This window comes from Falco peregrinus, chromosome 7, assembly GCF_023634155.1.
Source record: "Falco peregrinus isolate bFalPer1 chromosome 7, bFalPer1.pri, whole genome shotgun sequence".
NCBI classification, from domain to species: domain Eukaryota; kingdom Metazoa; phylum Chordata; class Aves; order Falconiformes; family Falconidae; genus Falco; species Falco peregrinus.
The window spans coordinates 2,692,743-2,717,500 of NC_073727.1; the positions used below are offsets into that span (position 1 = coordinate 2,692,743).

The 24,758-nt window shown below is 38.4% G+C and overlaps 1 protein-coding gene across 4 annotated transcripts in view; it reads left to right on the top strand.

Annotated features, from left to right (window-relative positions):
• AFTPH (aftiphilin) overlaps nt 1-24,758 on the top strand; it is a 47,468-nt gene that overhangs the window by 9,526 nt on the left and 13,184 nt on the right. For all 4 annotated transcript variants that reach the window (XR_008747987.1, XM_055809483.1, XM_055809481.1 and 1 more), the window contains exons 2-6: nt 2,316-4,119; nt 15,046-15,197; nt 15,735-15,861; nt 16,184-16,240; nt 18,540-18,662. Coding sequence is in view for 3 of the 4 variants with exons in the window: in XM_055809483.1 (XP_055665458.1) it covers nt 2,347-4,119; nt 15,046-15,197; nt 15,735-15,861; nt 16,184-16,240; nt 18,540-18,662 (2,232 nt within the window). In the remaining variant the exon portion in view is untranslated. The remainder of the gene's footprint in view (nt 1-2,315; nt 4,120-15,045; nt 15,198-15,734; nt 15,862-16,183; nt 16,241-18,539; nt 18,663-24,758) is intronic.

A 24,758-nucleotide genomic window follows, 5' to 3' on the forward strand; every position in this document is an offset into this window, starting at 1 on the left:
CCCAATTAATGCAATGTTCTCTGTCCCGTCTCCCAAATGTAGTGTGTTACTGAAGAGTTACTGTTTCATGACCCTAGGAATTCCAGAGACTGTGCCATTCAATGTTTAACCAGCTCCCCTATAGCTTTAAAAATTGCTATCCCAAGATAAAGATACCTTGAGATGAGCAGATCTAATATGTACCAATACATACCAAACTGGTCTTTTCTTTTTTTTTTTTCTTAGTTTCTACTAAAGAACAAAACCAGCATTTCTACCTACCAAGGCATATCTTTGTGTGTAACACATGGATCTTCCTCTGCAATGAAACATTCAGAAAGCTGTTGTAGTCTGGATGTATTTACTGGGTGTTTATCTTAGTGCTGCTGGTTGACCACAGTAGATCTTGGAAGTTTGGATATAAATCAGGAGTGGCTGCTTTGATAGTTACAGTAGCTATTATGTTTAGTAGGTTGTAACCCAGAAGCTTGGAAACTAAACAGGTTGGAGTAATCTCAGTGTGAACACAAGTCACGCTCTACATACATCTTGGAAAGGATCTTTACGTTCACCTATGATGTTAAACAGCAATTGCTAGACCTTTTCCAGAACTGCAGGGAGAGTGCTTTTGAGAGATGAGGCCTCTGAGATAAGAGTGAAGTTCTTCTCTCAAATACCTTGTTAAGCAGCTGGTGCTGAGTAAGCCTATGTGGGAGCTTGTTGACAACTTACTCTTTATTCTAAACAAAATTCCTTTGCAGTCTTCGGTTTGCATGTGATGTTACAAATTACTTCATAGTTTCATCTGATAAGCGTGATGTTCTTCTATAACTGCAAAATACCCTTTTAAAAGAAATTGTAGGTATGTTAGTCACCTTCAGGATGCCGGACTTCCCTGGCAGGTACCAAGAGTGGTTGGGCTCAAGTGCTGTGGGACATTGTGCTTGAGAAGAACTGCAGAGCTTTGTTTCTTGTTGTTATACCCTTTGTGTGCTGCTGTTCAGGTGCACATACAAAGTCACTTGGTAAAGATGCTGGAGTTAAGGATCATGCTCTACCTGTGTTTCAGAACTAGTATTGTAATGCCTGCACTTATTCTGGTGGTTAGAAATTCAAATATTTAAGAATATGTATAGGTTGGTTTTGCTCTTTTTCTGTAGATAATGGTTAGTATGTTATTGCAGTTCATGCGTGACAGGTGTCATTTGAAACGGGAAAAGCCTGGTTGTAGCCCTTCCTTTCAGGGCTCTAAGGTATGAACTACTTAAGTGATGCGTACAATTGTGAAGCCATAAGTAGTAGTAGTTATTTCATTAATTACATACAACATTGAAAAAAATCAGGATCACCTTTTAGGAAGGAAAATTTTCCATCCATACTTTGCTTGTTACTGTAATGGTTTGCAATGTTAAAATGGAGTCCTTAATCTGTTTCTCTCTAAACCATGGGAATACTTTCTTCTCTCTTTTTTTTCTTTTTTTTTCTTTTTTTTTTTTTCTCCCTTCCCCCCTGCGATTTCGTGATTTGTGTTTAAATATTTTATGGATGATCTTGCTCCATTCTGCTTTTGAGAATAAGCTTTGATGAAGAAGTTTGTTTTGCTCTAGGCTTTGCGAGCACCAGCAATGGCATTTCCCAACTGGCGGTTCATAAGACAAAAGCAGGCTGGCAGCAGCAGCTGTGGAGGCAGCATTACAAAAACCAGAGAACAGGGAGACCTAACAGAAACCCATAAATTGGTAGGAAAAAAATTTAAACAGTAGGGCAGCAGATCATAGTTAGTGATTATAACAGCAGTTCCTTCCTCCGCTTCTTTACAGTTTCAAAGCCTATGGGAACATCTTTCAAAATCTTTGGTGCTGCTGAAGGTGCCTGATGTACGTGATTGTTGTGGCACAGTCCAAGTGGCTTAATTTCTGTCACAGTCAGCTGAGCACACAAATGAGTGTGGCAAAAGGTGGACCAGGTCATTGGCTATTTTATGAGTTGCTGGTGACAGAAGGTAGAGAACTGATGGGTTAAAACTGAGTTCAGCTGTGTCAGTGTGTTGCACAACAGCTCAAGACAAATGTGTTTCGTATTCATGTTTCAGCACTGTCTGCTGAGAATATGATCATGTAGTAGTTTACAAGAGGATTGAACTGTCCCTAGTAGATTCTCTGTGACTTTTAAAATAAAAGAATCGGTTAGAAGATGGTTTTGGGGAATGTGCCTCTCATATCCAATATGGACATTGACCTATATGCACACTTCTAAAACAAAACATGAAATAGGAAAAATAAAAGATGACAACAGCTAGGCAAATTCTAATATACTTCTTTTTTTCCCTATTACAGAAATGCATTAACTTTGAAGTGAAACTAAACAATGGAACCAGATATTATTCGAATGTACTCCTCATCCCCTCCACCATTAGACAATGGAGCCGATGATGATGATGAAGATGAATTTGGAGAGTTTGGAGGATTTTCTGGTGTAAGCACTGCTGGTGTAGCTTTTGCTGATTTTGATACGGCAGACTACGGTCATCCAAAGGAAGAATTTATACCCACAAATCACTTCATCCCACTTGATTATTCTGATTATTCTGACAATGTAGCCAGCATTGCAACTTTCACATCTGTTAAAAATGTTAAAGACTGCATTGCAGAGCTTCCTACTCTTACTAAGGATCTTTCTGATATGTCAGCTACTAGTGCCAGCAAAGAAAAATCTAAGTGTAGAACTTCAGGTACTGCTTTAGAAGATGTAAACAAAAGAGGGGAACAGAAAGACACCACTGGGAAATCAGAGGGGTTTTCTTCTCATGTTGTTAGAACTGGTATAGCAGTTGAGATCCAGGATGAGCAAATAGATGCTTGTAATGGTGAGAAACTTCCATGTCTAGAGATTCTAACAAATGGATTTGCAGCATCAGACCCTGTAAATCCTCAGGGAACAGAAGATCTAGATGGTATCAGTGACACAAAGGGACTGAAAACCATTAGCACCTGTAGTACCAAGCAAAATTTGAACTCAATGCCTAGCTCAGGTGAAGACTTTGCAGATTTTGCTACATTCTCAAACAAAAAAACAATCCATTTAGAGGGAACAGGACCTACAATATGCAGTGTTCTTAATGAAAGAGACTCTCTGAGCATTCAGGAGAACAACAGAATAAACAGAGTAACTCGTATTGAAGAAGAGGTTTGCACTTCAGAAATCAGTTGTGAACAGGGGCCCTCAGCACTGGAAGATAATGAATTTGCAATTTCTAGTACATCTCAAACAACTGGAAGTTCAATATGCACTACTGAAAATGGAGAACACAGCAGGAGGAGAAGACAGCATGGCATAGAGAATGGCAAAGATTTTACTAGGCCTGATGACTCTTCAGGAACAGAGGACATCAGGGTTGATAAGACCCAAAGCCTAAGCCGTGATCTTGCAGGAGAAAAACCAGGTGATTCTAAAGATTTGAAGAATGGTGGTAGTAGTATCGAAGTTGTAGCTTGCAGTGACACACATGATGATGATTTTGGTGATTTCGGTTCAGTCAGCAGTGCATCTCTCCCCTTAGTTAACACTCAAGAGTTGATAAATGCTTTAGTTGTAGAAGGAACTTCCAAACAGCCTGCACATGTTAGCAAACATAATGATGAATTTGGTGAATTCAGGGACACAAGTACTGTTTCTCAGCCACCAGCAAAGTTGGATCAGGCTGAACTAAGTCAGACTGCTGACACTTTAGAATGTGATACTACCAATACAACTTCTGGCTTAGACTTCCAGCATACTACTGAGGTAGGAAATGGTGATGATAGTGAATTTGGAGACTTTGATTCAGTGCCAAAACCTCAAGACGAGAGTGTTGCTTTTCAGTACTCTGACGACTTTGCGGACTTCAGTTCAGCAGGTTGTAACCAGGCTACAGACTGGAATGCTTTTGAAGATGAACAAAAGGACAGCTGTTCCTGGGCTGCCTTTGGAGATCAGCAAGCTGGTGAATCTCATCACAGAAAAGAGACGTGGCAGTCACATAGGACAGATGCATCTGCCAGAATTGATGGTCCAGTATTACACAAGACTGACAATTTTGCTTTAGCATCTTTCCAAGGAGCTACCAATAAGCAATCTCAAGAGCCAGCACCTTCAGTTCAGGTAAGGTGTTCTTGATTTTTGTTCAGTCTTGTTCTGCTCTTGTGCATACAGTTCTTCCTGGTTCCTGCTTCTGTGTACAACAGATGTTTGAATAGTTCTTGTTTGTCTTGTGGGAGAGATTTAATTTGGTGGGTGAGACGGGTTGGTATGAAATAGTATGCTGTGTTTGCATCTTCTGTCTTTTGCACTGTTACTATCCACGGAAAAATGAGCAGAGTATGCTGCAACTTGTATGCATTTGTTTTGACTATTACATGTGGTTCTTTACATAAACTGATCAAAGGAATAAGCCATCATAAACGTTTCAGGACCTGTAATAGTTCTTCCTTTGCTTCGTAGTTTACTGCCTGTTAGGGGGGCACTCTCTAAAATAGTGGTGCTACTGGAAGCTAAGATTACTGGTTCCCAAAATTTTTCATCACCATTCTCTATCATGTTTTCAAAATCTTAAAAAATAATGACTCTGTTTGTAAATAGCTGCCCTCATTTGTTTAGAGCAGAGAGCATGGTAAAATACAACCTGTGGAATTCTGTCCCTGCTATTCCAACTCCTGGGAAGTTTGCCACTGAACTTATTTGAAATGTCCCATTAATTGTGGGAAGCTCCACATTATAGCAACATCACAAATACAGAACTGATGATGTCTTAAAGCAGCTGTTTCTAATCAGGACTTTTGGGGAGGGTGAAGTAGGTAGGTTTATTTCTTACCCCCGTCCCCTTGGTTTTCTGCTTTAGTGCCTAAGTATGTATGAATTCCCAAAAAAATTCCTTCCAAAGTCTTTTCAACAGTCATCTTTGCGATCTGCACCTGTTCATATATTTTTTACTAAGTATTCAATACTACTTTTACAAAATTCAGAACAAGAATTTGAGTTTAAAATTCTGTGTTGCTTTTTTTAATCATGTCATCCCATGTGAGTAGTTTAGAGTATGCTCTGTCTTTTTTGAAGCATGTAGCAGCGCCAGCAATAAAGGGTTTTAGTGGTAGTGTGTGTCTGAAAGGTTTGGATCTTCTCCGGCAATAAAAGGAAATTAGGTAAGTCCTTTCTTCCAGGACCCCTTGTGTAGGCTTGGTGACAGCCGTCCCTCTTCCTGTTTCCTACAGTGACAGGTGAAATAGCTTTTCAGAAGAAGATTGTGCCAGCTGGAGCTTTGCGAGCATCAGCAAATGGAATGGAGCTTTTGGGACTTAGTGCTGACTTCTTGTCACATTAAAAGGTGTGAGCCTCAGCTCCCAACACTTCCTGCCTGCTGTTTTGTGCAATGACTGACACACCAAATTTCAAAGGGGCTTCGTGAGCCAAAAAAAGGCTTGCAAGGGAACCTGCATGTGGATTTTTGTGCCTATGCAAAACCTTGCTCATCATCACCTGAATGCGTGAATCCATTTCTCAAGTTGAAAGCACAAATCTATCGTTACCTATTCTGTTGGCCATTCACCCATAAAATTGGAGAGTGCTAAGGTCATTAGTGCTATTAATCTAAATTGTTCCTGTTGCCACTTGAAAGACTGTCCAGAATCTAACAAAGAAATAGGTGGGGAGATGATTCTAGTAAGTCATCCATTTTTCTGGTTGATCATGCTGTTAAGAGATAGTCTGAAGGTTTCAACCATTTATTTTTACTTAAAATTTTTCATAATTTTATGATGCCGTTTCAAAAGTAAACGCTTCTGAATGTAGATGTTTATAAAAGCAAAACCTTCAGAGTTTCTATAGTTATTGGATTTGTTCCCCCTCCCCAAGTCTGCCTTAACAAAAGATAAAAGCCAAGTTACAATGGAAGTTCTTCAGTGATCTGTCATGAAGTCATGGAGTGGTTCAGTTAGATTGTAAAGCAAGTTCTATTAAAGATTTTGTCATTCCTTCTCCTTATGCTGCAGCCAGTTGTGACTGTTTGGATATATCAAGTGACGTAGTGCCGGTGAGGAAGTACAATGCAGAGAATGTTTTACACAAGTAAGCTGTGAAGGAAGTTAGGCTGGTAATGTTTTTTTCTGTTGTAATAGTTTTGTTAGCTTTGAAATTACAGGTTGTTGCTACTCCCCTCCCCACCCCACCCCGTTAACTTAAAACAATAATTTCACATTTTCAAAACTTACTTTGTATTCTTTAAGTGCTGTGAGTTTTGGAGTTTTGGAAGGATCTATTGAAACCTTTTAATATTTTTTTTTAAATGTGCTTTTTTTAATCTGAAATAGTGCTTTTGGTTTTAAGTCATTGAGCCACAGTTTAGCAAACTGCAGTTAGAAACATTGAGATAAATTAAGTCAACATGAGCCAGCAGACAGTCCCAGTACTTTAAGTGCTGAATCTTAGTAAAATTAAAATCATATTTTGATCCTCATCCTTACTTTCATATAAGAGGATGTCACTGAGGTCAAACCACAAAACACAGCGTTTTAAAGTATTTGCTGAACTTTTTTCTCTTGTATTAAAGCTGAGTTCTGGAGCTGTTTGATGCAAAAGCAGAAACACTTGCATGCGTAATAAAGCTAGGGAGAGATAAGAAAACAAAGTTGTTTTTTATTTCCCTGACCAAAGGATAGGGAGGAGTAGATCACTTGCATCGATGTATTGCTGGCAGATCAAAAAAAGTACTTGCTCTAGCAACTTAAAGGGAGCAGACTGTGCAAGAGAGAAATACTGCGTGTGTTAGACACTTGAGAAGTGAAAACTGAGACCTCAGCTTAGGCTAGTTGTGAACTGGGATCATTTACAAGATACTCTCTATGCTTGATCTGTGATGTCGCGGCTGGGAGAGTCACTGTAATGTGGTAGTGAAATAATTTTGAATGGTGTATAAACCGAATGACCCTAATTTAATTCTTTATTTTTCAGTTTTCTGCATTTGTATACTTAGCCAGCAGCATTACTGTTTAAATGTGGAAATGATGTATACAGTGTTTTTCATCCATCCAGAATGCAGTATGAAAGTTATTTACCAGTAGCTCAAGTTCCCTTACCAATGGTCTCTGTATTTTTCTTTCTGTTTCCTTAGCTTGTGTATTCTGGATGTGGAGGTGGCAGCAAAATTTTGTGCCTGCTGAATGTGATCTTGATTGTAAGGTATATGTCGGGCAAGCTGTTTAAAGAGTGTGGATTTGGTATAACATTTAATTAGAAGTTAGACTTTGCCTGAATTCAACTAATTAATCCGGTTTTTCTTACAAAATACAGAACATAAAAGAAGAAGGTAAGGGGGGAAATGACAAAAATGACCTTATATAGTGACATGTAGTAGCAAAAAGATCATTACGTCTTTTCTCCGTTGCCTTTGGTCTTAGGCTCTCCAAATCCTGCACACAGTCTGCAATGCAGGATTTGTAACACGCTGACCTCTTCTATTCAGTAGTGCTGTGTGGAGGGGAGAAATAAAAGGGCATGGTATATGTTATTCAGTTAAAACTACTGAAAGAATTTGTAACCCCTTAGAAAAGGTTCCAGGTTCAAAGGCAGGATACAGATACGCAGGCTGCTATTTGAATCCATATTAATACTAGCATATACCTTCATCATTTAATACCTGTCTTCAGATAAAAAATATGTAATAGTTGGTTTCAGTATAGATGTGTCTTTGTGTTCATTAAAACTGGTTTAGGATGTTGTGGTGGGTGAACTGGTTGATCTAACTAATTTTGAGCAAACCTGCACTGTACCATGTACATTAATCCCTCTTATGTGATCACATAGCTTGCTGCTGAGTTATGTTTATAAGGAATATAAGGCTTGTAGCAGAGCTTTTTCCATGAGATAGTGTTGAACATTAGTCAGCTGAGAGGGTTACTCTGCTGTATTGTGCTTTAAGAATATATATAGGACTTAGGCAGCAAAGCACAAGAGCATTTATTAGCTATGGCAGCCATGTGGGTGGGCGATACAGCCGTGCCTAGCGGTGTTGAAGGAGTATAGGCATCTCTGGAGGAGGAGGAGTGGCTTGGCTGGAAATCCAAAACTCTTACCTGATTTAGCTGAGAGTCAACAAATCCTGGAAAGGGAGGATTGGAAGCCTGAACAGGCCTCCAAGTGGGTTTTAAGATCCTCTTCTTATTAGGAAGCCTGTGCTCAGAGGCTCTACCCTTCCAGATTAATCAGAGGGTGTGGGTGGCACACAGTTACTAAGCCACAAGTATGCATCAAGACAAAGAAAACCCTGGATCGCTGTCACTTAGAGAGTACTTTGTCTTGGGCAGTGAATGAAGTCATCCTCTTGCAAAAAAGTAATTATGACCATAAAGACTTCAGCCTCCCAGTTCACTAAGATAAATTAAGATAGTGTTGGCTAAATTAAGTTCAGACAGTTGGGTAACAACTTGCAGTGAGAATGTATCTGTCTGGAAGTCAGTTTAAGTCCATGGCACAGTTCTTAAGTATGTGCAGCTGAATAACAGTAAAAACCAGACTGTTAAAAGTAGCCCATAACTGCTGTATTTCAGGACAGGCTGGCTAAGAGGATCTTACAAAAAACCACCAAACCAACAGTTTGTGAGGGCATTGTTTTAACATTTCTGTTTATATATCACAGAACAAAATTATTTTCCATTTTGTACATGTTAAGTTTCACCTGCTATACTTCCTCTCAGAGCCTGACTGAATAGTTTTTAGCACAGCACTAGGTAATAACATGACCAACTGAAATGGGAAGTATTTTTTTATGTAGTCTAGATAAGTAACTGTTAAACTTCACTTTGCCTGCATGGAAGATGCAAGATTTGATACATTCTGCAACTGAGGGAGCATAAATGTGCAAGCCTTCCAGCAAGAAGGATGGAGACAGCTTCACATTTCTGCGCTGAACTTCCCTGCAGTTTATAACTCTCCTGTATCAAACAGTAAAAAGAGCAGAGGGGTCTTGTTCTTCTTTCTCAAACCACTCAATTTTCAAATTTGCTTTGTAGGTGAGCTCAAGACCTTTATAGTTCCTGTTTTAAAATGTTTTTAGGATATTTAGGACTATCATTGCAACCTTTAATTCTTCAAATTATTGTGGAAAAAAAAAATCTTACTCCTCATTTAATTTTGGTAAAGGCTTTTAGCTCTTGTGGCATCTTCTTCCTGGCTTGTAAATCTCAGTTTAGGACCAGTGTTTCCATTATAAATTACCTGTGGTCATGAAATGAAATAATTGCATTTTTTTACTTAAGAAATTTATGGCACCATCTTAAATTTACCTGCTTTTCAAGAGGGGATGGAGAAAAGCCATCACATTTGAATCCTGAGAAGTTAAACTAGCATTCTTTGTAAGCTTTGCTGCTGCTTTTTCTACCTGTAGCTCTTCCCTTACTCCTTTTGAGAAGGTGTTCTCTTTGCTAAGCAAAACCTGCTCAACAGAAAAAGAATTAAATTGTGATTTGGAAGGGAAGCTGTTCCTTAGTTTAAGCAATCTATTTTCCAAAGAAAAAACTGTCCCCATTAAACTAGGAGCTTAGTAATTTGTTTGTTTGCTTATATGCATTTAGGTAACTGTTCAGCTTTGTTTAATGCTCGAGTCCAAAAGATATTGAGACCCCACTGAAGTTTATTTGTGTGTTCCCTATGATGAATTGCGTCCATTAAAATCAGTTTTTCAGCTCCCCTATGTTAATGGTATGGTCGTGTAGTTTAGCTCTTTAAAAAAATCCCCAAAACTTAAAAAAACTCAACTCAAAAAAAGCCCAAATAAAAAAAAAATAAAATATAATTTAAAAAAACCCAACAACCCCCCCCCCAAAAAAAACCAAAACAAAACCACCCACCCAACCCACATACACATATGGTGAAGGAGTATATGGCGACTTAGCTCCTCACAGGCAAATGTGTTGGTGGAAAATATGGTTTGATTGTTAGAAAACCTCGCAAAGGGAGTTTCTCATTTAACCTCTGCGTTATTTTGTTAAAACGGTCATAAATACCCGTGTTAGGCACTCTCCAGAACAGTGTGTTCATGATTTAAAATAAGTAAATTCTCTCTGGTTAATCAGTTTCTTTTCTTGGCTTCAGGCCCCTAAGCTTTGTTCTGCTGTTTTGTGAGAGCCTTCACTCGGCTTCTGAATTCTAACTAGAAGCTGATCACATCCATATGGACTTCTCCTTTCCTAAATTATACATTTTAGCATCTTGGATCCTTCATATGCTAATTTCTGTCTCCTTTCTTATGCTTTTCAATCGGATAAGACTTGAGTATCAAATATTCTCAATAATTTAACTATTACACCGGTTTCATTTATTTTTAGGTCTTCCAGGTTTGTGTTTGATAGATGCAAACAGACAGCCCAGAGCTTGAGTGTTGCTTTCTCCGTAGCCTGTTTTCCTGACAGCAGGAAAAGGAGGGCTGAAGGCGTGCTCTTGCTTTTGACTCTCCCCCTTCTTAAAGCACCTCTGAAGGCTGCTGGAGCAGAGATGCTGTAAGCAAGAGAGGGGCAAATAAGGGATTGCATTGAGAAATGGGGCTGTCCCCTGGAAAGTGGGGAGGAAGGAGGGACAAAGTGCTACTCCACTCTTCAGGTTTCAGCACGAGACACTCCCTGGATGAGCTCTTGTGTCTATTCTGCAGCTCATGCGATTGAGACTGTGGAGTGAAGCAAGAGGACTCAGGGCAGGGGGATTCCCCCTCGTACACAGAGCTCCCTGCAATTTCACCCAGAGAAGCGTTACAGCAGTCATATGGTGAGAGCTGCAGTTAGTGTCAATGGTTTCTGTAGTGTGGCCCAAGTGTGTTGTCTTTAGTATCCTCTCTTTTTATAGCTCTGAAGAAGGGCAGCAGCCTGTCACTGTTGAGCTCATGTGGAGGTGGCTGGGGAGGCTTTGGTGTGCTGGATGGCCAGTTCAGATTTGTTGTGTTGAAGGAGTTCATTGATTCACTAGTCTTGTGGTGGAGAAGAGAAAAACAAACTCCGTAAACCAAGTACTTCGACCTTCCAGCCCTGAGGGCTGGATCTTGCCCCCTATTTAACTGCCAAGGAGATAAATTCTAATCCTGTGGTTATCGTTCTCACTTGTAAGTCTGAGATATTTTGATTGTTTCAGGTGGCAATTACTGCATATCTTAAGTGCTCACCAAAAACTTCTGTGCAGTCACAGAAACTAAGGGGCTTTGAGTTTGTCACTGTTTGGAGAAGCACAGTTTTTAGAATGGCAGCTGTAGTCTGTGTTCACGTCCTCAGTAAGTGCCTTTGAGAATTACTCTTTTCAAATGGCAGTGGAGAACACTTGGGTACTGAATGCCTTTAGTGACATGAAAAGTAGAGAAAAGTTCTTGTTTTCTTTTCTGCCTTTTTTTTAGGATTCTTCACACTGAAAGATATGACACTACTGTGTATAACAAAAGTAGTATTTTCTTACAGTCTGTTTTATATAGACAATAGATTGAGGTTTGTAGAAGATGGGCCTGTACACTAATTTTAAAATCTTGGTAATGCCCTTTCTACCTGGGAGCTGTGACCACAGAATGACATTACCAATTAGAAGAACAAGTTCGGCTGCTTCCGTTTAGGACATTGCCACTGCCTGGGAGATGTGTGTTTGCACACTCATCCCTGTGTCCATTTGCACACATAGAATTAGTTACTCTGATTTGCTATGGAAACAGTTCTTCCCTATTAAATAAGGGCTAAGCATTTCTGGAAAATTAGAAAAGATGAAAGGAAGTGTAAAGAAAGCTATAATTAAATGTTCCTGAAATTGTGGCACAATTCTTAAGTTGAAATTTGAAATAGGGTATTGACTGAGATGCTGCTTGGTTCTTGGGGAGTTTCTGTTAATTCTTCCATTACCTAAGTGAGCATATTCTTAGTCACCAGCATGTTCTCAAGTGTTGATCCTTTTCAAGAAACACAATGCCTTGCTGTTTTCGTGATCCAATGCCTTTTGTCTGCCCCTTCCTTTTCACTGGGGACACGTATTACTGCTGTGTTACATAAGTGAAGTAAGCATCACCTGTTCATGTAAGATGAGGGCAAGTGACATATTGTAGGCAAAGTTAAGTTTTAAAACTTAAGTAGAGCGTGCTTTTGTGTGCTGCGATGTTAGGGTAGAATTTACTTCCTAAAAATGTAAATTGGTGTCTCAGTTCTGGTCAACAAACGTGTAACAGCCTACAAGTAATGTAACAAGTATTGTAACTTGCTGTATGGCCAAAATAATTGGGCATTAAGAGAAACTATATTCTGTAGAGCATGACTCATTATGATCTGAATATACCGGTGAGGTACTGAAGAGGAAAAGGAAGAAAGGAAAAAAAAAAAAAGTGAGTCAGGTACGCTGTGTAATTCAGATCCTTTGGTAGTATAACTATGCATTTTGACATTATCCTTTGGAAATAATTGAACCTGATGGTTGTCCCTGTCAGGCATTTCTTTCACAGGTAGCAAAAGTGAAGAGCTGATGTTCTAAGCAAGTTCATTTTCTGGCTTTTTGCAGTTAGCAGTTGAATAGAATAGACTGAACAAACTTGGTTCCCAGTTCCCAACTCATCATCCAGACTCCAATACAGAATCAAGATGTTCCGATAACGCGGCGTTTGCCTCCATGTTATGTTTCCTGTACTATGCTTGCTGATGTACATGGTCAGTGATCTGCTTAATTGAGACAAGAGACGAGGCAAATTTTTTCAAATAAAAATTTGAATGAGAAATGTTACACATAACTATTATAACTGTGAAGCAGATACTCTAGTGCATAAAGGTTTGTCCCAACTGCATTGGTTGGTCTAATTAAAATATGTAACTTCCACCTACCAGCCTTGCTTCTTTGAACCTTATATCATTTCAGTTGTTACAAAAAACCTCTGTATGAGGTTTGTGTTTGTAAGTTGAGCATTGCTGCTGGAATATGCTGCATCTCCACAGGAGGGCTCTGCTGGCATAGCTATACTGGCACATGCTGTGGGATGCTCATGGGATTTTTGCCTACTCGGTTTCTTTTCTGTTTCCCTGGTAGGAAAGCAGGTGTTGGAGCTGCTGGCACTGCCCTGTGTGTGGGGTGGCAGAGCATTGGAAAGGTGGCTGTTGAGGAACTCCAAATTAGAAAGATAAAACTGCTGCTTTTGTGCCAGGCTTGTGTCTTCTTCCCCTAGCAAGAAGAGAGATTCAGGTGTTTCTGGTAAAAAAACCAAGTACATTTAAAAAAAGCTTTAATTTCATTTTTATGAGCATGCTTTGTAATTGGTACTTTTTAATAAATGTTAAGAGCTTGCTGTTTACCTGTCTTTAATGGGTCGAACTGAGGAGAAAAATATATTCCATGTCAGTCATACATCTGATGTTTTGAGACAGTTCATAGAGCTGTAATAAAGCTGAAATTCTGTGTCTCTATGGAAATGCAACAGAGAAAAGTGATAGAAATTTAAGGGAAGAACTTGAAAATAAGAAAGCATATAGTGCTTGTCCAAAAAAAAAAAGGAAGGGGGGGGCACTTTTTTTTTTTGTTTTGTGGGGACAGGAGTTTGAGCGTTTTCTTGGTTTTAATATTATATCCATCTGCCAAGGCCCAGTGCATGCTGTGGAATTAAAATGCCTGGAAATCATTAGGACCAATATATGCTGATTATATTGCTGAGACCTTATCCTACCCAACAGCAGTGATCATGGCAGTGGTGGAGAGAAAAGCAGGAGACATTTTCTGCATTGTGAAACTTAAGAACTCTGCCTTCCTAAGATGCTGAAGTTTCCTTTCTCCCAAGGGCTGCTGAAGTAATGGCAGCATCAAGACATAGTTGCAACTGCTTTGACAAGCAGGAAATCCTGCTTAGTGTTTCAAAACAGTGAAATATAGATCTGTAGCCCTTCTGCAAACTTCTGAGTATTTGTATTTACATGTTCTTGGTGTGAGCTTATACTGTAAGGCAGCAGAAAGAAGGTCAGACAAGAGTAACATTGATAAAAGTTGAGGTTATGCAAACCATGCTGCTATCTAGCTGGCTTCTTATGCAGCTAAAACAAAAGTTAGTAGGGTTCTTGTTGTTTCAGTTATTTGGCTAGGATAGAAACTCCCAAGGTTGGTTTTTAACCCCTGAAGGATCACAGCATTCAGCATCAGCTATGAATCATGAATGGGAGGAAAGGGAAATTGCTTATTTAAATAGAAGAATTGCTGTTCTCCAAGCAATGTCTTATGTGAAAAAATGGGTAAATAGGTTTTGGGGCAAGAAATTAAGGCATGAAGTAATTATTTCTCTCTCGTTGTTTTGATCTGCGGAAGTACAAAACGAATCTTACAAATACTTTTTGACAAACAATGTTTAAATGCCTTAGTCTTGGGTCTTCTGCATTATACCTGACTATAACATAAACTATAATCCCCAGCTTCATTTGCTATAGTTTTTCTACATCTAAGTCATTGATGTAACAGTTTTTTAGGAAGTGTGCAGTGTTTGGACTATAAATAGTTTTTTCTTTACTGTTTTCAAAGTCGCTATCACACCATGAGTTTGCTGCACATCAGGTTAAGTTTTGTGAGACCTTTAACTGCATGCATCTTATAAGTGAAGCTATTTTCTGAATCAGTGTTATGTCTCAAGCTTGGATTGAAGTGCTTCATCTTTAAGTGAAATGATACTGATTGATAAGAAGCTTGCTGAAAAGATGTATTTAGTAAAACCCTTAGCATGTATAGATTTGGAGACTTTCACACATCTTACGTAGCATAATACTTGCTGCACATATTTTCTGCTAATTTATGACATAGTAACTTTGACAAGAACTGTTCTGGATTCTTCTATAAGAGCTCTGTTTGCAGAGAGTAAGACCCTTACTGTTTCTCAGTAGCTAGAAGCCTGTGTTTGGTGCTTAAAAAAATCTTGTGATCCTCTGGCAGTTACATATTTCATGGCAAGTGAAACTTTGTATAGCTATATATTGTTTTCCATCTTAACTTATTTTTATAATTTTTGACCCTTTTCTTTAGAATAATTAACAAAACTTGACATAAATATTTTTCTCTTTAATGTAGACAACGTTGCTAAGTCGTCTGGAACGAATATTTGAAGTCTGTTTTCCTCCCATGCCTGTTCTTGAAATTGAAGAAGAAATAAGTTCCTTGAATCATTTGTTGGAAGCGGGTGAAAAGCAGATGACAGCTGAGGAGACTTTAGCAAATACTGGGTAAGAAGCCACAATGCAACAAACTAAAATTACATAGAAATGTGTTGTCTTTGGGAAATTAAAACATACAGCAGTAATTAAAAATGAGTTATTTTCTTCAAGCATTTTGAAAAACTATCAATTAAAAATTGGCTATCTAGCAGAACGCTTGTTTTCAGTGACTGTGTATGCCAGGAGTATTTCACTTAGCATACCAACTTAGTCAGCAGCGTATCATCCTCTTTAAAATGATGTCTTGGATTTAATCAGAATATGTCTTATTAGTTACACTCGATATAAATTGCTATATTTATTCATGTGATGATGATGTCTAAATATGCCTTGTCCTGTCTGCTATGGACATTATTCTCCAATAAGAAGTCTGAACTATAGTTGTTCTGAGAACACTGCAGCTTTAGTTCCTCTGGGTATTGTGTTTGGGCGTAAGTTTAATTGTGATGCATAATAAGTCACTTGCATTAAAAACTAGAATAAAATATTTAAGGCTTCTAAGGCTGTTATTCTTGTTGATAACTTGATTTATGATGGATTGTATAGGGAACTGATGGACGTGTGGACAGAGCTGCAGGATATCCATGATGCATATGGACTGAGATACCAGTGGGGTGGCTCCCACAGCAACAAAAAGCTTTTGTGCTCCTTGGGAATCGACACAAGAAATATTGTGAGTCTGTCAGTAAAACTTGCTTTCTAAATAACGGAGTTCCTGAAAATGTAGGATCAGATGGAAGTCTTTTTGTATGAATGCTTGTCTCTTAATGGCATAGCTGCACTGAAAATGGCTTTTCATGACAGTCTGCCTGACAACTTTTTATAAGCCTTATTAATATTAAAAGTTGTATTAGTTTTTAACCATTGTGTTACACTTAACATAACATTAGTATGAGAGAATAAATGCTATACAAGTTGTATAACATTGCAATAAATTTTATCATCACAGGCACAGAAATTCTTGAGTAAATTTTTTGTTGTTGTTGTTTTATCAGCTCTTTACAGGCAACAAGAAACAGCCTGTTATAGTACCCATGTATGCAGCAGGACTGGTAAGCTTTTTTTGTGTGTTATTTTTTGTTACAGTTCCAACAACATTTATATAATGAAATATATTAAGTGACATCAAGCACCAAGTGTGCTGAAAGATACTTTTTGGAAGTATGGTTATGGCTTAGGCATCAGTAAAAATGCTAGAAAAGAATCATCAGATAAACAATTTTCATTACATGTGCAAGAAGATACTTTAAATGAAAAAAGTATAGATTTACTCATTTCATAAAGCAAGCTATTTATCTAAGAAGATGGGTCTAAGTTCAATTTGAGGCATTTTCTAAAAAAGAAAAAAATGAAGTAATGTATTAGTGTGTATGCAGCAATAAAATTTTTTTGTTGAATTTTAACTATTAAATACAAAGTATAGATGTAAAAATGTCAGCTTAAACTTGAAATGAGAAACTAGATTATCAAAAACAACAAAGGAGCACTGAAATTAATCAAAGCATCAATTCATATCAGCTCTTGTGGGAAGCCCTGGCACTAAGACCAGATGAACTGCTAGGTAGTTATGGTATTACATGAAATGTGTGTAGGAAGTTTTCTCATCTCTCTCGAGCGTTCCTCTTTGTACAACTGTTTCTGTGACAGACTGTTTGTTAATTGATTGCATCTCAGTATCCCTGGGTCAAGAGGGATGAGTGGTAATGCTTTGCAGTGTTGGCATATTAAAAAAGGACCCATATATAAGTATCTATGTATAAAAGCCTATTTGTGCATACAAAAAGCATTGTATAGCCGGTATCGTTGTGTTGCCACAAGTGCTAGATAAAAATAATAAGCATAATTTAGATTTCTGTAGATTGAAGGAAAACTCAAGTAACCTAGTGCAGTAAGATCAACTGTTTTCATTTAAGCTCATATTCTGTAATTGCTGTGTGGCATTTCGGACTCTGCGATGTCTGTAGTAAAAACATTCAGAAGATAAGATTTGCTATTTTTGCTAGTCTGAGTAGAATAAATACATTTTTTTTTCTGGAAACCTATGTATATACACATACAAACACATGTACACTTTTCAGTTTGTGACTGACCATATAATATGAAAGGATTACAATGTTGTTTGGTGTATATTTAGCCAATTTAATCTGCAGGTTTATTTTTTAGAGTGCCTTCTACAGTCAGTTTCTATAGCTGCTGTTTTCTGATGCATCAGGGTCAGCTCATGCACTTTGGATGTAAGCATGGGATTCTGCTACAGAGAAATAAAAAAATGCTGGTTTCTTCCCGCAACATATTTGTGAGCGAGACTATGTTTGTACGCAACATGTGTAGTTATTTTTTGCAACAGATTGTTGTTGCTAATTAATTATATGCTAATTTTTTTTTACATACTTCTGCACACAATAAGCTGGATAGAGATGATGGTAGGAGTAAAGTGGCTTGCTGCTTTCTGTTGCCACACTTCATGTGGTTTTCCACTGTCCAAAATAATTGATTTAACTGGTGGTTGAATTCTAAGCTCCCCTAATATGGTGTAGAAACATTTGTGGGGACAGCTAATCTTGGTGGCTGACGTCCTGAAATCATTTTAAAATTGGATTTGTTAGTTGCAAATCCAACCGTTTTATTTGGGGCTTCCTTTTCTCATACCTTACTGTTCTGAGGTGGTTTGCATGTCTCAGTGCAAACTTTAGTCTTCCTGTGGATCACTTTCTCGCCCTCAGTCTTATTCAGGAACACCAGAGGTTTCAGACATTTTTCATAGTACTGTCTATCTTTGAACTGTTTGTTTAAGAAAATAATTAAAACTGCATTTTTAATTTTAAAGTCTTTTAATGCATTTATTTCCATGTCAGTAATTATTGTTCTTGGTATCATTCTGCAAACTGATAATTTGACTTGTTTCTTCTGAATTTCTTAATTGTTGAAATGGAACGAAAGCACTTGTACCTTTTTAATGGTCCATTTGATACTTCTGGAATAGTCTACACACAATTGGGAGGAGAAGACGTAACCTTATCAAGTAACTGTTTCCTCCAGCTTAAATTACATTATCGAAAGTCGAAAGCAAGCTTCGGCTAAGTGCTGGGGTTTCTGTTACTGGCTCTAAAATGTTTCTTGGGCCTAAGGAACCAGGATGATTCCCTGCTCTGCCCTATCTCCTATCCCTTTCAGTGAAACTGTCCCAGAGAGATATGGCTACCCCCAAGCCCCTAGTTGAGGGTAGTACCTCCTAATAGTGTGTGTTCTAGTTTTTTGCATCTGTAGTTCGTGGAATATATGTAAAGCGTGTGTGTCTGTGTGCATGCGTGAATTTTTTTTTTTTAAAAATTTATCTCTTTATTTATTTAGGGCATGTTAGAGCCTACCAAGGAACCTTTGAAACCAATATCTGCAGCAGAGAAAATAGCTTCAATAGGACAGACACCACCTGTATCACCAGAGATGAACACATGTACATCTGAGCAGTTCCAGGTAAAGAATAGAGAGCAAAGGGGGAGGAGAGGAAAAGAAAGAATGAGGGAAACAATGGGATGCCTTGCCTCTTCCTTCATGTTTAAAATATCTAGATGGTGTGTTCAAAGCCACTTGTATGTAAAGGGTAGGTATTCCCTGTGTCAGATTGAATTTCTGCTCTTGGATCTGCTTTTCATGTGTGACTGGAAGGGAGTCCCTGTGGTAAGACTGTAGAAGCTGGTGGCCAGCATTTTAAGAGTCCTGGTGATACCTACAATTACACAGCAGTTTGCTTTAAAAGGCAGTGGACAGTTACTTCCACAAATTTTAGGTGTAACTTTAGACTTATCCTTCCTCTGGATAAGGTTCTTCACCTTTGCTTTTTCTGGAGCTTATTTTAGGAGATTACTCTACCTGTTGGTTAGCACTAGGTTTTCTAAATTATTGTATTTACACGTATACTGTTCATGTTTTTTCCTTTTTCCCTTTCCTATCTTTTTCAGAGTAACATAAAAAGCCACCCAGCTGCCTGCAAAGAAATTCTGGGTACTGCAGTTATGACTAGCATAAGTGCCTGACTTTTTGATTTTTATGAGTTCTGCTGGCTCTTTTTGCCAGACTTCACTGAATAATTATCTGTTGAAGAGAAAGTTGGTTTGCTGGCTTCTCTGTCTTTTAAGTCGGATACAAAATACGCTCAGAGGAGTTTAGGAGTGAGCTTTTGAATTTCATCAATTCTGTTTTGTTGTTGTTTTGATATGATATTAGAAAAACACTTAAATGCCATGTGTGTTGCAACTTTGTGGTTGTCAACAAGCTAATGGGATATGCAGAGATGCTGCGTTTTCAGTGTCACTACAGTGGTACTCGGCACATATTCAGAGAGTCAGCTGTGTCCCTCCTTAGTACAGGTCTTGTTTAATCTGCCCAGCAGCTTTAGTTACCTGCTATGCTTGTGACTTCTGGTTGAAGGCATTCCCAAATTAATTATCCTTGTGCTACACCTAACCTTAACACTAGGTACTTCTGGTATAGTGATTTCTTTGCGCTTCTTGCTCTGTGCAGAACTCCGACTGTGACATGCTTGTGGTAGAGAAGAAATTTTTTTTGACTGTAGAATGAGCTCAGAATGAGGTTGTTTTATATAGTAATATACATGTTCGGTGATGTTTCCTATGCTGCTTCTCACAAACTGTTGTGGAACTGAGCAGTTGAACTGGATATTAGAAAAGATAATAATGATTATTGCAACCCATCTAAGCTGAAGAAATCACTTGTGTGATTTCTATATATGAACAAAGTAGGAAAATTTCACTGGCTTTCTGCAGCGTTCAAAGTTCCCTTTTTTACAGAGTGGAAAACATAAATTAAACCATACACCGAACACAGTGGAAAGAGCTGCAAGAGCCTGAAGTAGCAGCATCTCTGACGTGCTGTTTTCTCAGTTGCTTGGCAGTCATAGTGCTGAGTGCTGAAAATAAGAACCTCTACTTATCAAAGTCGTGTATCATCCTGCTGTCCCCCGCGTATGGATTTGTTCTTCTGGGTACTCCAGCAGTAGAATTTCTCATTACTTGTCACAGTTTGACAATGCTGTCCCATAGCTTGTTCTGACATCTGGCCATCTTGGTGCAATAGTCGTGGTCCATGAATACATACAAGAAGCTTCTATGGTATCTCTCTGCCCTTGCTGGCCTTAGGTTACTTTTTGTCAAAAAAAACCAAATGCTAAAATAAGCTTTTAGGGAAGAGATGAGTTAGAGTTCTAGCCATTAAGAATGCAAAGAGGCCACAGTTAAGTGACTTTCAGAAAGTTTCAGGACATGAATGATCAATTCTCTACCCCAGAGACCTAGTTTCTTTCTTGGCCTCATCTTCTGTTAATGCTTGGTGGCTTCGGTTTGCTTTTGTTCAGCCTTCTCTTCCCCAGGCTGAACAGGGCCAACTCTTTCAGCCTTTCCTCATAAGGGAGATTGGTGTCTGTGCATGTACATGTATGACTTCCTGCTGAGGGAATAAGATTTTGGAAGAAAAGACTCTGATGCTGCAAAAGTAGGAGTGAAAGGAACATTTGTAGAAACACAGAAGTGCCACCTAAGCTTTTTGGTGGTAGGCGAACAGAGGAAAGCACGCAGAGCTTTAAAATTGAGAGCATTAGAAGTCAAAAGAATGAGGAAGAAAGGAGCAAATGAGCTGCATTCATTTTTCCTAGTTATGTAAACTGTATGTTTTGGCCTCATTCTCTGCAGGGGTTCTCACATGGTTGGCTAGGCTGTGGAAATACACTGGACAAATTTCTATCTGAGCCATTTAGGTTGGAAGGACAAGGGTTTTGAAATTGACTTCCCTTCTCAACCAAGTTAAGTTACTGAATGATCTTTCACATTAGTTTGTTGTATAAAGATGACTTTTGTAGACTTGTTCTATTTTATATTTGAAGATAGCATCCAGGTTCTTTGATCTGTTGTTTATCTTGACAATTGAGGGGTTTATTTCTCTGTTCCTCTGTGCTTGTAACTGTAAGGCAGAAACAGAATATGAAATAATCCCCTGATTACTGTTGCCTTTATCTAAGCACGATGTCTCAAAGACTGCAGGTCTGAAGCAAAAGGCGCTATCAGGCTGCTCAAACAGGCAACCTTTGATTGTGAAACCCGAGACAGGTACCCTTCTCTCTCCCCCCATTTTTTTTTCTTTTTCTCTTCTTTTTTTTTTTTCTTCTTTTTATAGCATCTGCTATAGTGAGCTTCTATACCATGGCCAAGTCTTCAGGCAGTGTGATTAAAATATATTCCAGTGCTTGTTAAAAAGGTTGCTGTCTGGATTTGATGTTGACTGCTTTCTCTTGATTTAATGTTGGCTTCTGGTGAACGTTGTTTTGATGTTTATTCACCTGCTTCTCTTTGGCTTTCTTGGAAAAAAGATATCTAGGTATTTCTGCTCATGCTATTGTTTCAAAGCATCCTCTTCCCTCTATTTGGGACTATTTTTCTTTGGTAGAGTCTACTGGTAGCTTTCAGGATAACTTCAGGATTTCTTACCTGCTTAGTTTTGCTTAGTAAGTTTTATATTGAAATAGAAATCTGCAGTCAGCCAGACCTTTCTAGAAGAAAATTACAAGTAATTCTTTTCTGCAGGTGCCTATTCCAGCACATCTGCATGCATCTAAGCCACTGGATTAGGGATCAGGTTATAATAGAGAGATGTATTTTACACTTGCTGGCTGTTAGGGGCTGAACCTTAATTAAACCCCATGGGGTGACAGTCTTCAAAACCACTTTTAATTACATAAGGGACCATCAGGACTTCTAACAATGACAGATGCAAACTACCATATTATTGGCCACCAGCCAAAGTCTCTATCATGGAACTGCTCTCCAGTTACACATATGAGAAAGATCCAAGAATATACATAGCTTTGTTGACAGAGTAGGAGAGAAAGATTTGCAGGTAAGAGATATTACAGAACTTATTATTCTATCAGATGTGACAGTTGCTTAAAGGTGGTGTCGGAGAAGAACAATTTTCAGAACTGTGGTAATTTTGCCAATGAATACACACAATTAGATGTATTAATTTCTTCCTTGTAAACCTTTTTCTGAAATGTTTATGAAGTTCATTTGTGGGATCTATCTAAATATTGACGCTACATTTGTATTGCAAGTCCTTCTATTTTTTACCCCAGCTTTAAAACAGCAGAATATTTTTTTTTTTCCTTTGTTTAATTTTCCTTGGGTAATTATTGGCACAGACACACTTACATTTTACTCTTTCAGATTATAAAAGCTCTTACATAATACCATTCTAAAATTACTGTGTGAAAACATCTCTCACTTTGATAAACGTGAAATACGATGCAGTATAACCAGCAGGCATTTTCGTTTCCTCTTTCTCACTTCCTTAACATTCAGAGTGATAGTCTTGACAGCTGAGTATACTTTTTCATTTCTGTACTGTATCCTGTAATCTAAGGTGGAGGGAGGAGTGAGAGCAGTTCGCCCCAATTTTCAATATTCTTCTAGATTGGGCACTTTTCCTTAAAGCATGTTATTAAAATAATAGTTGTAAATGCAGTAGTCTAGCAACCTCACAGTCTCTGAAAGACAAAACATTATATTCCCATTTGCAGGGTGTGTTCCCAGTGTCTGAGATTTCAGTGTTGTATTCAGCTGTCCCAGAATAGTTAGTTTTCTTTCTAGGGCCAAGGTCACTAGAAACAGAAAACTTTCCTTTCTGTTCACTTGACTTTTGCCTCTGACCTCTCCTTTCACTTTGTTTGCTGTTGTATAAACAAGGGCTTGCCAGCATCCTGTATAGATGGGGTCCGCTTTACTTACCACCCCTTCTCTTTTGTAAGTTGGGGTCAGCAGAGTGTCCTCATCCCTCAGAGCAGACTAATATACATGGTACACTCTTACTGATTTGGAGTCGGGGAGCGGGCGGGGGGCTATGTCTCCTCCCCCTTTTAGGAAGAATTCATCCTGTCCTTTGTCCTCTCCTTGGCAAATCAGAAAATCATGTCATCATTAAAGGGAAGAGCTTAGCCAGCCATTGGTACCACACTTTCCATGTGATTCTCTTGCACTAATCAGTCGTGGCTAAGACCCTTGACACAAAATGCAGGGGGTGTTCTCCTCAGTAAGTGAGAATTGATAGGAAGTTATTTGGTTCCAATTTGGGTTCATTTTAGTCAGGGCAGAAAGCTATTTAGTTGTTATACTTGTCTCCTTTTTTTTTTTCTCTTTATTTTGTGTACAAACCCAACCCCCTTTTAATATTAATTATTCAACTTATGAATTTTGTTAGGTTTAGATGTGACAAACTTTAAACAACCTACTGATGATAGTGATTATTGCTTCATCAGGTGTAGCTTTCGCACTGGTAACATGTTTCCATGCAAATCATTTCAGTGCCAGTAATTTCATTACCAAAGCAAAGTAGAAAGTGTAGCATCAGCTCCTTAAGCTCTGTGGAGTGAATGCTGTTCCATGTGTGCTCGGTACTGGAAATATTTCCAAGTAATTAGGTAGGGAAGATTTTTCTAGGCAAGTCATTTACTGTAAGTAAATACAGAAAATTCCAGCTCTCTTAACTTTTCTTTCTCTAAACAACCGTCACCTAGCAAAAACCTCTGACAATTAGCTTAATTATACAAAGCTAGCTCAGGTTGCTACAGCTTTGATTAGTGAATCTGCCTGTTTTTTTCCAGTGGTGGAGAACTGAAACTTTTAAAACCAAAACCAAAAACCTGACTTTCTAAAAAAGCGAAGAGAAGGTACATCTCAGCCGCTGGAGGCTTGACAACTAATGATGCATTTTGAATAATGCTGCAGAAAACTTCCATTGCTTTTCTTCCACAAGTGTGATTGTTCTGTTCGAAGTTGAGGGCACATCGTTTCCCAGTACTTCTTGACAGTTGACCTCACTGGGGAGAGAGCAGAAATTTGATGCACAGAAGTAGAAAGACCACTTTATTTCAGACACTTCTGATATTATCCCATCAGCTTGTGGCCTGAGAATACAGGAGGACGGCACTTGGAAGTTACACTGCACTTGAACACACTTTCCCTGTAAAGCATGGTCCCTGCTGCTTGTTTGATTTATCTGTGTGTGTGCAAAAGACTTAACGAGGAATTGAAAAGGCAAGGATGGGCTCCCAGAGGGAGTCAAAGTTTCCATGCTCCTCTTGTTCAAGCATTGTTACTAATGGTTTGTTTAGATATTGGAATGAGTTAATCATTAAAGGATGATAAATCACAGTATTATTTTTTTCTAAAGGGGGTGGAGGGAGGAGGGTGTTGATGGCTTGTCCTTTGCATGTAGGGATTATGTCTCTTAAAAGCAAAACAAACCAAAAGAACCATGGGCTGTTTGGTAAATAACTGATTTTATGTATAATCAGAACAAAGCATGTACAGACAGCTTTCACTAATAACCCTATTCTAAATTTGCCCTAAAATTGTGTATACATAACTTTTTATGCAAAACGCCTCGTCTTCCATGAAAGTAATAGTAGTTTAACTTTCGACTATGCCTGAAGGGTTTTTTTATCCAATTCATACGTTTTAGTTAATTTGCAAATCCTGTCTGAGTTAGAAGTTACCTAATCTGTAC